Genomic DNA, 13,123 nt, shown 5'->3' on the forward strand with positions numbered 1-13,123 from the left:
GAAAAACACAGGCTGTAGCCAAGGAAGCTGAAGATTCCACAAAATCCAGCTGAAATTGAGACAAGACTCTTCATGATACAGTTGAATTTACATACCAGGACAAGCTGAGGGTAATCCCGACACATCTTTATGATTGAGGAGCACGCATGCCTTCTCACATTCTTCACTGCTCGAGTTCTAGGAGCCTGGACAGACATAACAAACTTCAATGCAACAAAACAAAAGTTCAGACAAATGCAGGGTATTTTCAAAAGACAAACGCATTACATACAGTTTTCTGCACTGTTGAGTACAGATCAAAAAAGCATTTCCACACCCCCCACCCCAAACAATCACGCGACAACCAAACTTCCTCTGGAGCGGTAGCCAACCCAAGAAGCCCATGTTCGAACAAGCTGTGCTCAAGGGGAGAGGATGCCATGGATCTTACTCACTATTTCAAGACTCCAAGAATCCCCTAGGTAGCTGGCAGCTTTACAGCCTCCTTCACAGCCACGTATACCAACCGCTGAAGAGCACCCACGGCTAATGAAGGGATTTCACTCTCACAAAGGCCAACATATAGACTTTGGGACTAAGTGCACTGGCCTTAGACCACATCTGCGGCCTTCTAAGTTTGTGAGCCAAAGCTTATTATGCTATGTCAACTAAGAACAGATCAGTTATATCTAGACTTCCCAGCCCTTTCCAGGAGCAGGACTATACTTGAGAAGCCTCCTACAGTGGAGTCTTCAGACTCAGCATGTGCTCAAACAGAGTATGATTTGATCCAACTGTTATAGCTTATTAACAGACAATAATTCAGACATACCTTACTTTCTTCTATAACTTCAAAGGTAACCGAAGTGAACAGCTGTGAGAAAAGGGAGGAAAAATCCAAAACCTCATGTCATTTGTTAATATCTAGCACTCGTGTGTTTTGAGCTCAAGGAATAGATCATAAGACTTTGGTGCAATTTCATTAAAGTCAGTGAAGAACCCTTAACTAAGTTGATAGATGAATCATCAGCACAGTGAGGCCTTGAAATAAAACATGGCATTTACTGGCCAGAGCATGCACTTAACGTTAAGATTTAAGGCTAGGAACTGCAAAATTTGTGTTATTTGACATTGTTTCTTCTTGAACAAGACTCAATCTCAGTTCTTCCCATCTTTAACATGAAGGATAGTCCTTCCCTGACAGTAACGCCAAGATGATTAACTCCTGCAGTTTAGTACAAGGGCCCTGCACCACAAAAAGCCTACTTGATTTTAGCACCATCTGCAAGTACCTACCTTGGAAAGTACTTGCGGTAGGTATTCTGGTCGGTAAGTGACAAATGGGAAGAGAGCAGAGACATTGGTGAGCACACAGGACAGGATGAGAGGATCCTTTGTTTCAAAATTAAGGACAAGCTGCAGCAGATCTATGCCGTCATTCACTGGGATTTCCTACAGAGGCAGGAAAGGGAAAGCAGAAGGGAAAAAAAAAAAAGGAGGCAACACTTAGTACTTCAGCCTGTAGCATACATCCTACAACTCCTAAAACTAGGCCACAGAGCTGCTGCTATCTTATCAGGCCTCTCAGCTGAACACAGCTGTTTTCAAAGCAGAAAGAAAAGCAGTAAAAACCTCAGTTTAACTGCGTGCTATGTGCACTTGCTGAGGGAAAAAGAACAGCAGCGTTGCCATTGTTGGTAGGGCAGTCTTGAGATGTCAATCTCAAGTCCCCATTCTATTGCTTGCACCTCTGGGAAAGGCAATTTTCCTCTCTCTCAGTTTGGCTCCCAATTCTCTTTTTGACTCTGTCCAATAGATTCCATATATCCAACCAACTATATCAACACATATAATTATTTTCCTGTGATTAGAATGATGAACTAAAATGCATGAGCAGCCTAATCTAATAAAAAAAAAAAATCAAGTCAGTCTACATCAGACTGAGAAAAAAATGCTTTCCTTCTGATTTGCCTGCTATTGAACAAAAAGCAGAGGGAAATCGCTTCTGACCTTCTACGCCCCGAGTTTCTCTCATTTAGTTAAAAGTTAACATAAAAAAAAAAATCTAATCAGGGGATGATTAAACTTATTTAAGAATAAACTTAGGAAATTTCCGCTTAAGCAGTCCTCTTCTCCACTAGCAAGGCACTATGTCAAAGTATGCCACCCGAGCGCTCTCCTGTGACTTCTCATGGAATAGCGTCCAGAACCAAGACATGCCTGAGAGTAAGCCAGTATGAGTTTGGTCCCATCTAAGGAAGGGTCGCTACTCCTCATGAGAATCACTCACCAAACAATCTGGGTTTTTGCATGGAGGTAACCAGTTACTACAAACTTTTCAAGGACAACATAGCTGAAAAAACCCACTCGTGTCAACCCAGAACAGCAGGCAAGAGCATTTGGTACACATACGTCTTTATCCAGGGTTCGAAACATCTGGCTGATGACGCTCTCTGAGAAGAAGGTCATGGCATCCCACTGCACAAAGGATGGAGAGAAGATGGAGCAGAGACCTTCGCCTGTCTTAGCTGAAAGGAAGAGAACACTGGAGCTCTTACCATGCTCCTCTCCGTATGCACACCACCAGGCTGATAAGCTCCTGTGCTGCAACATCTTAGCACTCAAGTATTTTGGTCACACAGCTCTCTCTGCAGATGCCTGGCAGGGATGCACCAGGAGCAATTAAGGTAGTCCCGTGTGATTTGCCTCATTCAAGTGAAGGCCCCTGAGACATAAGCCTGACCTTTGAGATACTATAGGGAGCAACACCAACAACATCACAGAAGGGAAAAGGAAAGGAGGGAGACCACATGTCCAGACTCAGCCCTGCAGGCAAGACTGCCCTCAGTGTGACTTTGCAGAGCACCAAGTGGCCTTCCTTCACAGGAGGAAAGCAAGGTGACCGACAAAGGGATTTGCCAGACAGGCAGAACTTCCCTGGACAAAGTAATATGTTACAGAGATAACAAGTCCCAAATAATTGTAAAATTGTATCAGAGGGACAGCTGCATCTGTTTTGCAGAGAGATTTGGGGGAGGGAAAGGAGGAGCTAGGGGGCTTTACATTAGCTATTCCATAGGTAGACTGAAAAGGATTAAATTTGGGGTGGGGTGGGTTTGATCTGATTTTGCTTTTAACTTGGCAAAGACCTTAAAAGCCTGAAAGCCTAGTGTTGAGTCTTGGCTCCCCCTTAAAAAAAAAGAAAAATTAAAAAAAAAAAAAAGGCAAAGCAGTTTCTGCTTGGTTTGAATTAAAAAACAAATCCCACATCCCTATTTTTTTTCAGGTAACTTACAGTTCATGGGTCCAGTATCAACAGGAGCTGTGAGCTGGTACTTCAGCCATTCACCGGCCATTTGGAAGCCGGTTCGAGGGTCCAGACGACAAGCCATCCTCATCACCTCTCCTTGCTGGGCTCGGAAGGCTGCAGTGAAAAATCAGACACCATGCAACAAGCTGGTGCCACAAATGCTCCCTTCCCCAAAGCTCACCTGCAGCTTTGCAGACCTGGGAACATTACGGACTGTTGCTCTGGCAATAGCTGTGTAGTAAGCTCAGATATACAGTCAGTAAACGAGGTGTAACAGGATGGGCAAGTTTTTGAAGCGATTTAAATGGACTAAAAAATTATGGATTAACATAAAAAGAAGGGCAATTAAAAAGCAATACAAATTACGAAAATCTATGCTAAATCCAGATTTACAATTAACCCTCTATTTTTCATTAAAAAAAAAAATCTTCAAACTATACATGTTTACTGCTTACAAAGCACCTTGAGATACCGAGGTAGAAAAACAGCATTAGATAACTATCACTTCCTTCAGCTAAACACATTTTTTCTAGATTATTCAACTTAACCCAGTTCAGATTCTAGGCTGACAAGCTAATGCGAACTCAAAAAACCCAAAGAAGTCTTGCTTTCAATTTCAAAGATATGAAAAGCAAAATACAGAACAGAATTTCCTTTCTTCCAAAATATTCCAGTACATGACCACACAACAGAATCAGCTCTGCTGACTACAGATGCAACTTGCATTGTTTAAAAAAGTTGTTTTATCAAGTAATTTTATTTTGTGTTTCAAATCAGTTTTGTTTTCTTATATATGTAATACCTTCAGTATCATTTAACTCCCTAAAACTATTTCAAATTCTGGCTTTATGCATTTAGCTACTTTTTGATTTCCACCCAAATAGTTTATTTTTTACTTAGTGTAATAAATCTATCTAATAAGCAGCAAAAAAATTCAACAGTTAAAATCTTCAAACATAAATGTAAAAAGCAGGAATTTAAGTAATTTATTAAGTATATGCTCCCAGCCACCAAGTGAGTACCGAACTATACCAGCCAGTGAGAACCAACCTCCATTTTGGGAAGTAAAATACAAAAAGAAAGGAAAAAAATAAAATTCCTAATACCCAGGGTTCCCCATTTGCTGATTTAAGATCATGATTAGGTTTGGCTATTTTAATTGCTCAACTCTAGCTATTGGTACTGAACCAGAAGCTTCTCAGCAGGGCCAAGACAGATTTTCTTTCTGGAATGACATTTAAGTCTTTGGTAAGCTGCCTTCCTCTCCTAACCTGAGCAGGACTCCAGGCTGTGTCATTTCCTCCTCTAGGTGACCGAGAGGCACGTTTTCTTTGACACTAGGTAGCAAAGGCTACTAGGCCACATACCTGGCCAGCAAGAAAAATAATATCAAAGAGTAAGTAAAATGAAATGCCTGAGCTGCCACAGGAAAATCCTAAATTAATTTTACTCCAAGATCCATGCTGAAAGAGTCAAGACACGAATGGAAGCTGCCAAGCCAACATGGTAGGCTCCAAGCTCAGCCAGCAACTGAAAGTAAGAGGAAAAACACAGACAACAGATTCCACACAGGGTGATGGCAACTTACAATTGAAGAAGGCATTGAAGTCCTCATCACTGTCAAAATCAAAGCGGGAGTATTCACAGCTGGCGCTGTCTGTTTTAGAGGGAAAGCCCACCTGGAGACAGAGTGGACAAGGTCAGGAAGGAAGAGAAGTCACCCATCACAGCTAACACCAGCTTTAAGGAGATGAAGACTGAAGGCAAGGAGCAGACAGTAAAATGTTGAGATAGAGCTGTTTGCTCAGCGACCTGGAGATCATGTCTGTGGCAGACACAATAAAAATTCAGTTTCTCCCTCATGATCCACAGGCCATGTTCACCTAGGCACCTCCTCACACCTATCTGGCCACAGTTCCCACATACCTTCACTAGGTTGGTCATAGATGCACGGAGATACTTCGGAATCATAGCCAGCAACAAGGGGTCACGAGACAGAACTTCATGCCGAAAGAGGGCTCCCCATGTGATCTGGGTGGAAGAGCGCAGGAACTGGGGGGAGAAGTGGGAAAAGAGGGGAACAGAGAAGGATTTCAGTGCTGGAATCTCCACTGCTAACATTAAGTGTTGCTATCAGATGGCAATGGCAAATTACACTGACTATTCGGTTCAGTCCAAGGTACTTTGCAGGCTCAACCCAAACTTCCAGAATGCCAAAAATCTCTAAGTAAATAACAGGGCTGACTGCAAATTCTGCACTTTCTACTCAGCACCTCTGTGTCAGGCACTGTTCCTAATGGAGTGGTAATGGAGGAGAAACCACTCTGCCTTCCAGGTCTCCAGCTGAAATGGAGAGCCTGGAAAGCAATATTTGGCAGCTGAAGTTCTAATATGCAGGTTAGTTCAATTATGCATTCACACATTCTTACATAGACATACACGAGACTTTCAGTCCTTTACACACCTGGCTGGGATGGGTTGTGAAGGCTAAAAACGAGTCAAGGTATTTTCCAAAGTTGGTTGGTGTTTCCACGTCAGAATCTGAGCCCTGTGAGGAAGACAAACAATTTCAGACAAAATACTAACTATATGCCACGCTGGGCTCACAAATGGTATGTCTCTGGGTAAAGTAGGAGCACTACATCCAAGGCCACAGACTGTAAAGGAGCAGAGAGAAAAACACTGACCAACTGTGATTTTTTTCTGAAAGCAGTACAGCCTGAAGAGTAGCAAGTTCTGCTGACCAGCCTGGGGTCACCACCCTCATTCAAGAGAAAAGGATGACTTCTCAAGATACTGGAGTTCTGTTAAAATGAAATTCACAACTGGTGCTGCTGCCATGAATCACAATTTTACTCCTCTTGGGTCAAGCCCACCCAGCAGTACCAAGATGGAGCAATTCTCAACTGCAGACTGCAGAATTTCACAAGTAAATACACCCAGATGATTTCACTCCCATTCCTCCAAATGTTTCCTGCATTTAACGTATGGACATCTCTTATCAATAACTTTCTGGGAAGTCTGTCAGGAAATAAGTTTTACCCAGAGCCATAAATTCAAGGTTTTGCTGCTTCTCACTAACCATAATATGCCCTGGTGCCCTTAAGATTCCTGTTCTGGAGCTGTACAGCTCAGTGCTGCCTCTCTCAAGTGAATCTGGATGACAGGACTCAAATCCCCATCTCATTACTTCATTACGGACTAACAGCTCCCACTGCCTAACAGCCAGTGAAGTCACTGAAAGTAGTAATGCACCCTTTGTTTGCTGTCCATTCTTTTTAGGGATAAATTCTCAAAGGTTTTTTTTCTTCTTTCCCTCCCTGTGAGAATTTACTCTGCTCTATCACTTGCACAGGCTGGCTGCCTCAGTCTCCCCACGAACAGCATCTCTCAACAAGCCTGCCCTCCTTACTGTAGAAGCACTGTGCTGAACGGAGGGAGCAGGAATTCAGCAGCCAGCATGGCATGCAAAGTATCAGTGTGCATCTTCATCTCAACATTGACACAAAGCATCGGAAAGATGAACAGCAGGAACCAAACCTGTTTCTTCCTTCAGCTCGAGAGAATCTTGGTAGAAGAACAAACAGGTATACTCTCTGAGTTATTTTTAATAGGGAAAATTAAAAGGCTTCCAACATAGGAGTAATTTCCTGGAGTAGTTTTTCTGTAGCAGAAGACGGCAAGAAACTTGACTAATTTTCAATAAAGCTTCAGCATTTTACAGAGGTTATAGGAGATGGTTATTGATGACAGCAGAGGCCTGGAAACAGTCAGGGTCCCTCCATTCTACATTCCTACGACTTGGCAGGATACAGTTATCCCACTCGCAAGCAGAGCCATTTCTGCCTCTACCAAATGCATGGAGAGAAACCTACGGCTACCAAATGTGCAGAGAGAACCCTGGTCCTCCCTTAGCTCAGAGTTGCCTCATCCCCAGCCCTAAAAACTAGCCTTGCCAGGGTTGCTGCTGGTATTAGTAGAGACTTACTAGCAACGCACATAGCTGGCTGCCCAATGCGCACAAAACTTGGCAAAGTCTCTTCAAGAAAACATAGTGCTTCTCCACCAGGCCTTCTCCATCTGCTGTCCTGGGAACAAGTGGAGGGGGAAAAACAGGATCACAGTTACTCAAGCTGTAGGTAACAGGCACACTGCTATCTATCTTGTAGATAAAAAGAGGACTAGAACAATTTGATTTTATTGCAGTGGGATTTTCTTTGCTATTATCAAGAAGCACAGCTTTATTGGCATCTAAAACCTCTGAAATTGCCCATCTGAAAGAGTCCCTCCTGATCAGTTTCAGGCTAAAAGAGAAAGCTGGGGAAGCTATGATATTTACACTGCTTTGTCCTTCAATTATGGGATTTGAAGAAACGTGCAGTTTTTCGGGTTTTGCAAAAGAAATGGTGGTTTTGTTCTCTCCTAACCCAGTCCCAGCTTCCTGCAGTTAAGCAGCAGTATCTTTTGCAAATCACATCTACAAAGCCATTCGTATGCAGTTTTGTGTGAAATTACAGCAGCAGGATGGTACTCACTGGGCAGCAGAGAGAATGTAGTGCATGGCAACGTCTCCAAACAAGACCATCAGAGGCTTCCGATCCTCCAGCTTACCCTACGTGTAAAACACGCCAAATGCCTCAGTTAGAACGTAACTATTTATTCCCATTTGCAAGTGAAATTAGGAGATCCCCAGCTGTCCTTCCATCTGGGGAGGGGCCTACAGTCCACAAATGATTTCAGTAAAAACTTGCCAAAAACCCTAAGGTATTCCTGATCTCAAGAAATTTCCCCAAGCAATCTCACCACAGGAACTTTAAACCGAAAAACTGATCCTGAGACATTAACTCTTCTTCACAGCAGACTGGCTAGTTAGTTAAAGGCAGCTGATAAACACTCAGCCTTGACACTAAGCTGCTTGTGAACGTATGGGTCAAATCACCTGTTTAGATCCTGCTGTCATTTCTCTGAGCTGCCAGATGACACAGCTGGTGACAATATTTCCCACTTCACAGTTGTAGAAAGTGAGGGGGAAAAAAAAAGTCAGTGGGGATCTCCAACTTCAAAACTGCAAGGAGAGGCGAGCACAGAAGTTGGAGAGGGTTCCAACAATTGCTGTGTGTATTGTGCTGGCATAACATTCACACTAAATATCAACATAAGCAGCCAAATTTGAATTTTGTTTCTTAAATAAAAGGGCAAAGATATCATTGCTTAAGCTGAAGAATTATACAGAAGAATAGGAGGAAAACAAAGGGAAGCCAGAGGAGCTGTGGAAGAACAACTCCCTTCCCGTCTGACAGCAATCAGGAGACACTCTGCTGCTCCTATTTGGAGCTCAGGCTCATTTAGGAGCAGACACAACATCTCCAAGAGCTTGCAGTTGTCTGCTGTGATGTGGCTCAGGGCCACCCAGTCAATGTAGCCAGCCAAGGTGTTGAGTGCTGCTATCCCCACGCGGCAGTTTGCCTGGGCCTGTGAACAGAGAGGAGGCAAGAGGTCAGAGCCAGAGAGAATCACCAGTTCCCATCTAAAGCCATCCACTCCCTGGAAGAACAGTACCAGGAACCACCCTGAGAGAGTGAGAGACTTGGACCCTTCTGCTGCCACCCCTCACTTCTCTCTTCTCAAGTTTCTGTTATGGGTGAATAAATCCATCCGTAAATGAGAACTGTGGGTAATAGACTCCAAAGCCTGGGAAAAGCCTAGTTCTAAGCATTTTTGGTCTTAAGAATGACTAATGCGCTAACTCCCACATAGCTCCACTCACCTTTGGCTCCTGAGCCAGATCAGTCTTCTGAAAAAGAAAATAGGAGACAGTAAGTGAGCACCTACGGCACACACTTCCACCTAGCCACTGCTGGACAGGCTTATTCTCGAGAACGCAGCCAGAAGCAGCTTCACAGAACAGCTCCCTAGTGAAAGAGGCTGCAACACAGTCTCCTGCCCAGGACATTGCTGCAGCCATCATAACCACCTCTGCAGCCCCCTGGCAGGTAAGACAATAGGACTTTGAATTGCAAGTTAAGCCACAATTTCCTTCTCATCGAAAAGATGACACTCCAGTCAGCAGACACCAGGGAGACACAGGGGACAAGAAGGAAAGGCATTTCAGTGCTTCCTGGAACCTTCCAGGGAAGAAACTTTTGACCTTTTAGAGCATCTTACATCCAAAAGCCAGACTCTAAAAGATGCTGGTGGCTTTTATGTACTGAGATTGATATCTGAAACGGGTGATTTGTCCAAGGTCAGAAAGGCAGCTGGAGAGAGAGCTGGGGCAAGAGCTTACAGCCTGACTCCCAGTTCCAAACACTTAACAGCAGCAATGTACTGCTTGCACCATCTTTTTGACTAAATGCAAATGAGTCCCGCAGACAGTCCCTCAGGTTTGATTTGTTTTTCAGATGCAAAGACACCACAAGCATTTCTTTCCGCTGCCAAGGTTTTGGTTTGGGAACTCTGTCCATCAATGTATTCAGTGCAGTGATTTTAAGTTAATCTGGCTGTGTCCCAAACATTTAACAACTGAGCCACCATACCAGAACTGCATACTTATAAGCACTGCAGATTATTATGGTCTTGGGGAACTGTCCATCATCTACCCCACTCTCAGTGTGCAGACAGGTAACTGAACACCCAACCCTCAGAATTTACCCTGTGCACAAACATCCCAAAGATCTGCTAACCTGTGGAGTGGTGAGGGCTTCTTGTTCCTGGGGTGCTCCAACCTTGCCAATCAGAAAGATTCCACCGTTAGCAGAAGCAGCCACACTTCAGAGCCTCAAGCATTGCAATTCAAACCTTACCTGGAAATGCATTTCAACCAGACTACAAAATGCACCAGGGTCTCCCACCCACCACCATGAACTGCACAGAGAACTGTCTGCTCTACAGGTGGGTTTGCTCAGCCTGTCAGTGCATCAGGGAAATGAACGGAAGTCAGGTAGGAGAGGGTTTTTCATTGCCTCCCAGTTTCACATTTAGTGTAACTCTGGATTTTAATTCACAGAAAAAAAGAACCAAGAGATACACCTAAGCAACTTATTTCTAGATTGGTTTCTCAGTTGTGCTTCACTCTCAAATCCACTTCCTTCTCACAGGAACAGACTATGGTAGAGACTTGCCTTCACCATCCATTTTGACCAACCTGCACATCTCTGACTCTAGGTAAGAATTCAGGAAGGAAGTCTCTACACAAAAAGGAAGAGCATTCCTCACCACAACTTGACAAAAAAGGGCTTCCTGACCTGAGCTCTCGGAGAAAAGGACCAGAGGGGCCCAGATGCAATGCTGAGACATCAAAAACTCATGCTTTTTGGTGCATCACCATGAAGACACCACCGCAGCATAAGAGAGCAGATGCGAGCCCAGGACAGCATCTCTTTACCGCTGTGTGTTACATAAACTATCCCAAATCTACCTGTTTCTGCCACAACCACACCTTCATTTTGCTAAGCCATACACTCCTAGTGTCAGCGGAGCATTCCAACAGTACGGATGAGGCACGCATCCACTCAAGCCATTTACACTAGCAAATCCAAACTATCAATACTAACCCTGTCAACCTTGTGTGTTCCGTCTCTCTGATCAGCACCGGCTTCCCAGGTCACAGCAGATCCCTACCTCACAGTGACAGCAATGGATTTCAGACAGTTTCTGCACTTGCTTCCCTAACACCTTGCGAGGTGTATCCCAATTCCTAAACGCCTCCAGCACTGACTGAACCCAAGGAAAGGAGACTCTTACCATGCGTCTGTACTTGTTGACATTCTGCTGCAGGGTAGTTAGTAGGAAGCTGAAGATCTTCTCCATGTTCTGGGTGAGGGTTTGCTGGATATCTCGTCGCCGCTGCGTAGGCAGAGTTTGAAAAGTCACCACATCCTCTGCCAAACGTAGGAGGATGAACATCACCAGTTCCGTCTGAGTTTCCTGATGTCCCAAAATGAAATACACTCCATCAGCACAGTTCAAGCATTAAAATCTCTAGAGGCTAGCTCAGAGACGTAGAGAGAAAGCAAGCATGCACGAAGATACAAGTCACATCTTGGGAAAACAAGACAGGAGGATGGCCCCCTCTCTGCTAAAAACATCTCCTAGAATAACTTAATCTTACAGGGATTTTTGAGTCCATCGTCAGCCTGTCTCACCTGACCATGAGCGAGTTAGGCTTTCCTCAGGATGATGGAAGACTGAAACCCGCACTATGAGCAAGTAGAAGAGAACAGACAGGTGTGTTTCATACCCCTTGCTTGGAGAGGGTATCCAGCTCCTTTAGCATGTCAGGCCAGTGCTGAGGCCATTCGCGCTTGATCATCTCCACCACAATGCGAGACAGAACATCCTTAATGTGACTTTCCTCCTCCAGAATACTTTGAGTTCCCTGTGATAGAAGAGGGGCAGAGTTATACGAAACAGCAAACATCAGACATTTATAATTCTGACCTGGGAAGCACAGTGGTTGCAAGTATTCTAAACCACACAAAAACAATAAAACAAAACACAACATTGGGCAGCTCTTCATCCCAGCTACCTTGGATGACACTCCTACCCTCCCAAGCACCCACAGCTAGTGAACCAAAAGGATTTTCCTCAAAAGAAGGTCACTTGGTCACGAGAGCAATCACAACGATAGAGAAAACACAACTAGGATAATGACTTTAGTATTCTTGCAAAGGATTAGAACATCCATATTTACTAAATTTCCTCCTGAGAAAAGAAAAGCACCTTATATATGTTATACAAGCCTCACAACTTCCTGCCATGTGACATGGTTATTGACCTGACTACAGGACGGAGCACTAGAACAACCAGGGATGCACAGCAAAATGTAATGAAGTGCAGAATTGAATTCAGGTCCTCTGTGCTAATTAACTGGAGTCTTTTTTCCTTTCTGTCTCCAAGTGAGAGAATTGTGTTTCAGAGAACAGTCTGGGGTAGAAAGTACTTACACTGGATATGAGGCCCATGACATTGTTCTTTAGATAAACTTTTTCTAGGCGAGGCATATTGTTCCAGCGGAACCTGTTTGAAAGAGTTAAAAAAAAAAGAAAAAAGAAAAAGAGAGAAACAAAAAGGACACCAAGTCAAAGCATTTATAAAGATCTCTGACTTGATTCTCAATGAACCATCACTTCTTTACCTAAGCTAGAGAGAGACACTACAGCTCACTGACTCTGCCAGTGCCCAAGCCCTTAATGAAAAGGCTGAGTTAAAACTTGCTGCTGGCAAATGGGCGTGCACCACTGAGGTCAACAGACATGAGAAGCAGCAGCAAAAGCACAAAGCATCAGGTCTGTGGAGGCAGCAGAGAGAGGAATCTCCGAACTGAACTAATACAAAGCCTCTTTGTTAGCATGAGGCTAATGACAGAGAACGCTGCAGAGACCTACTGATAACCCTGTGTGCTTATTTACATCTTGCGATGTCAATGTGCCCTAGAGCTCAGTGAATTACCCTTCCCAACCTGCCTGAAAGCCATTTTCTCCTCTCCTTCTTTTACAGAGGAGGAAAGAAACAGAGCAGGACAGCAACTGTCCTCTGCTGCAGTACAGATTCTCTGCGTCCTGAAAGCGCCTCCCTGAAGCGGGAGGTGCCGGAATGGGAGCAGAGCCCACGCCAGTGGCTGCGTGGCAGTGGGCCGGCACCCTTCCCCGGCGCAGGCGGCAGGACGAGCTGCCTTACTTGACCACATGCTCCAGGATCTGCAGGCCGAAGTGCCGGACGATGGCCGTCTGCGTCTTCTCCGCCAGCTTCAGCCCGCAGGGCACGCAGATAGGACACTTCTCCTTGAACTCCTCGCAGAACTGGGAAAGGACCGGGGACACGCACACGCAGTTA

At 44.5% G+C, this 13,123-nt stretch overlaps 1 protein-coding gene across 1 annotated transcript in view; it reads right to left on the bottom strand.

Annotated features, from left to right (window-relative positions):
- XPO5 (exportin 5) overlaps positions 1-13,122 on the bottom strand; it is a gene marked incomplete at its 5' end in the record, with an annotated part of 31,282 nt that extends 18,160 nt beyond the window's left edge. The window contains 16 exons of the mRNA XM_009331106.1: positions 96-185; positions 812-853; positions 1,276-1,431; positions 2,392-2,507; positions 3,275-3,403; positions 4,878-4,968; positions 5,216-5,341; positions 5,754-5,837; positions 7,278-7,377; positions 7,825-7,903; positions 8,578-8,761; positions 9,057-9,083; positions 11,033-11,215; positions 11,529-11,666; positions 12,235-12,307; positions 12,968-13,122. Coding sequence (XP_009329381.1) covers positions 96-185; positions 812-853; positions 1,276-1,431; positions 2,392-2,507; positions 3,275-3,403; positions 4,878-4,968; positions 5,216-5,341; positions 5,754-5,837; positions 7,278-7,377; positions 7,825-7,903; positions 8,578-8,761; positions 9,057-9,083; positions 11,033-11,215; positions 11,529-11,666; positions 12,235-12,307; positions 12,968-13,122 — 1,773 coding nt within the window. The remainder of the gene's footprint in view (positions 1-95; positions 186-811; positions 854-1,275; positions 1,432-2,391; positions 2,508-3,274; positions 3,404-4,877; positions 4,969-5,215; positions 5,342-5,753; positions 5,838-7,277; positions 7,378-7,824; positions 7,904-8,577; positions 8,762-9,056; positions 9,084-11,032; positions 11,216-11,528; positions 11,667-12,234; positions 12,308-12,967) is intronic.
- Position 13,123: the final 1 nt, after the last annotated feature.

This window comes from Pygoscelis adeliae, unplaced genomic scaffold (genome assembly GCF_000699105.1).
Source record: "Pygoscelis adeliae isolate BGI_AS28 unplaced genomic scaffold, ASM69910v1 Scaffold218, whole genome shotgun sequence".
Classification (NCBI taxonomy): Eukaryota; Metazoa; Chordata; class Aves; order Sphenisciformes; family Spheniscidae; genus Pygoscelis; species Pygoscelis adeliae.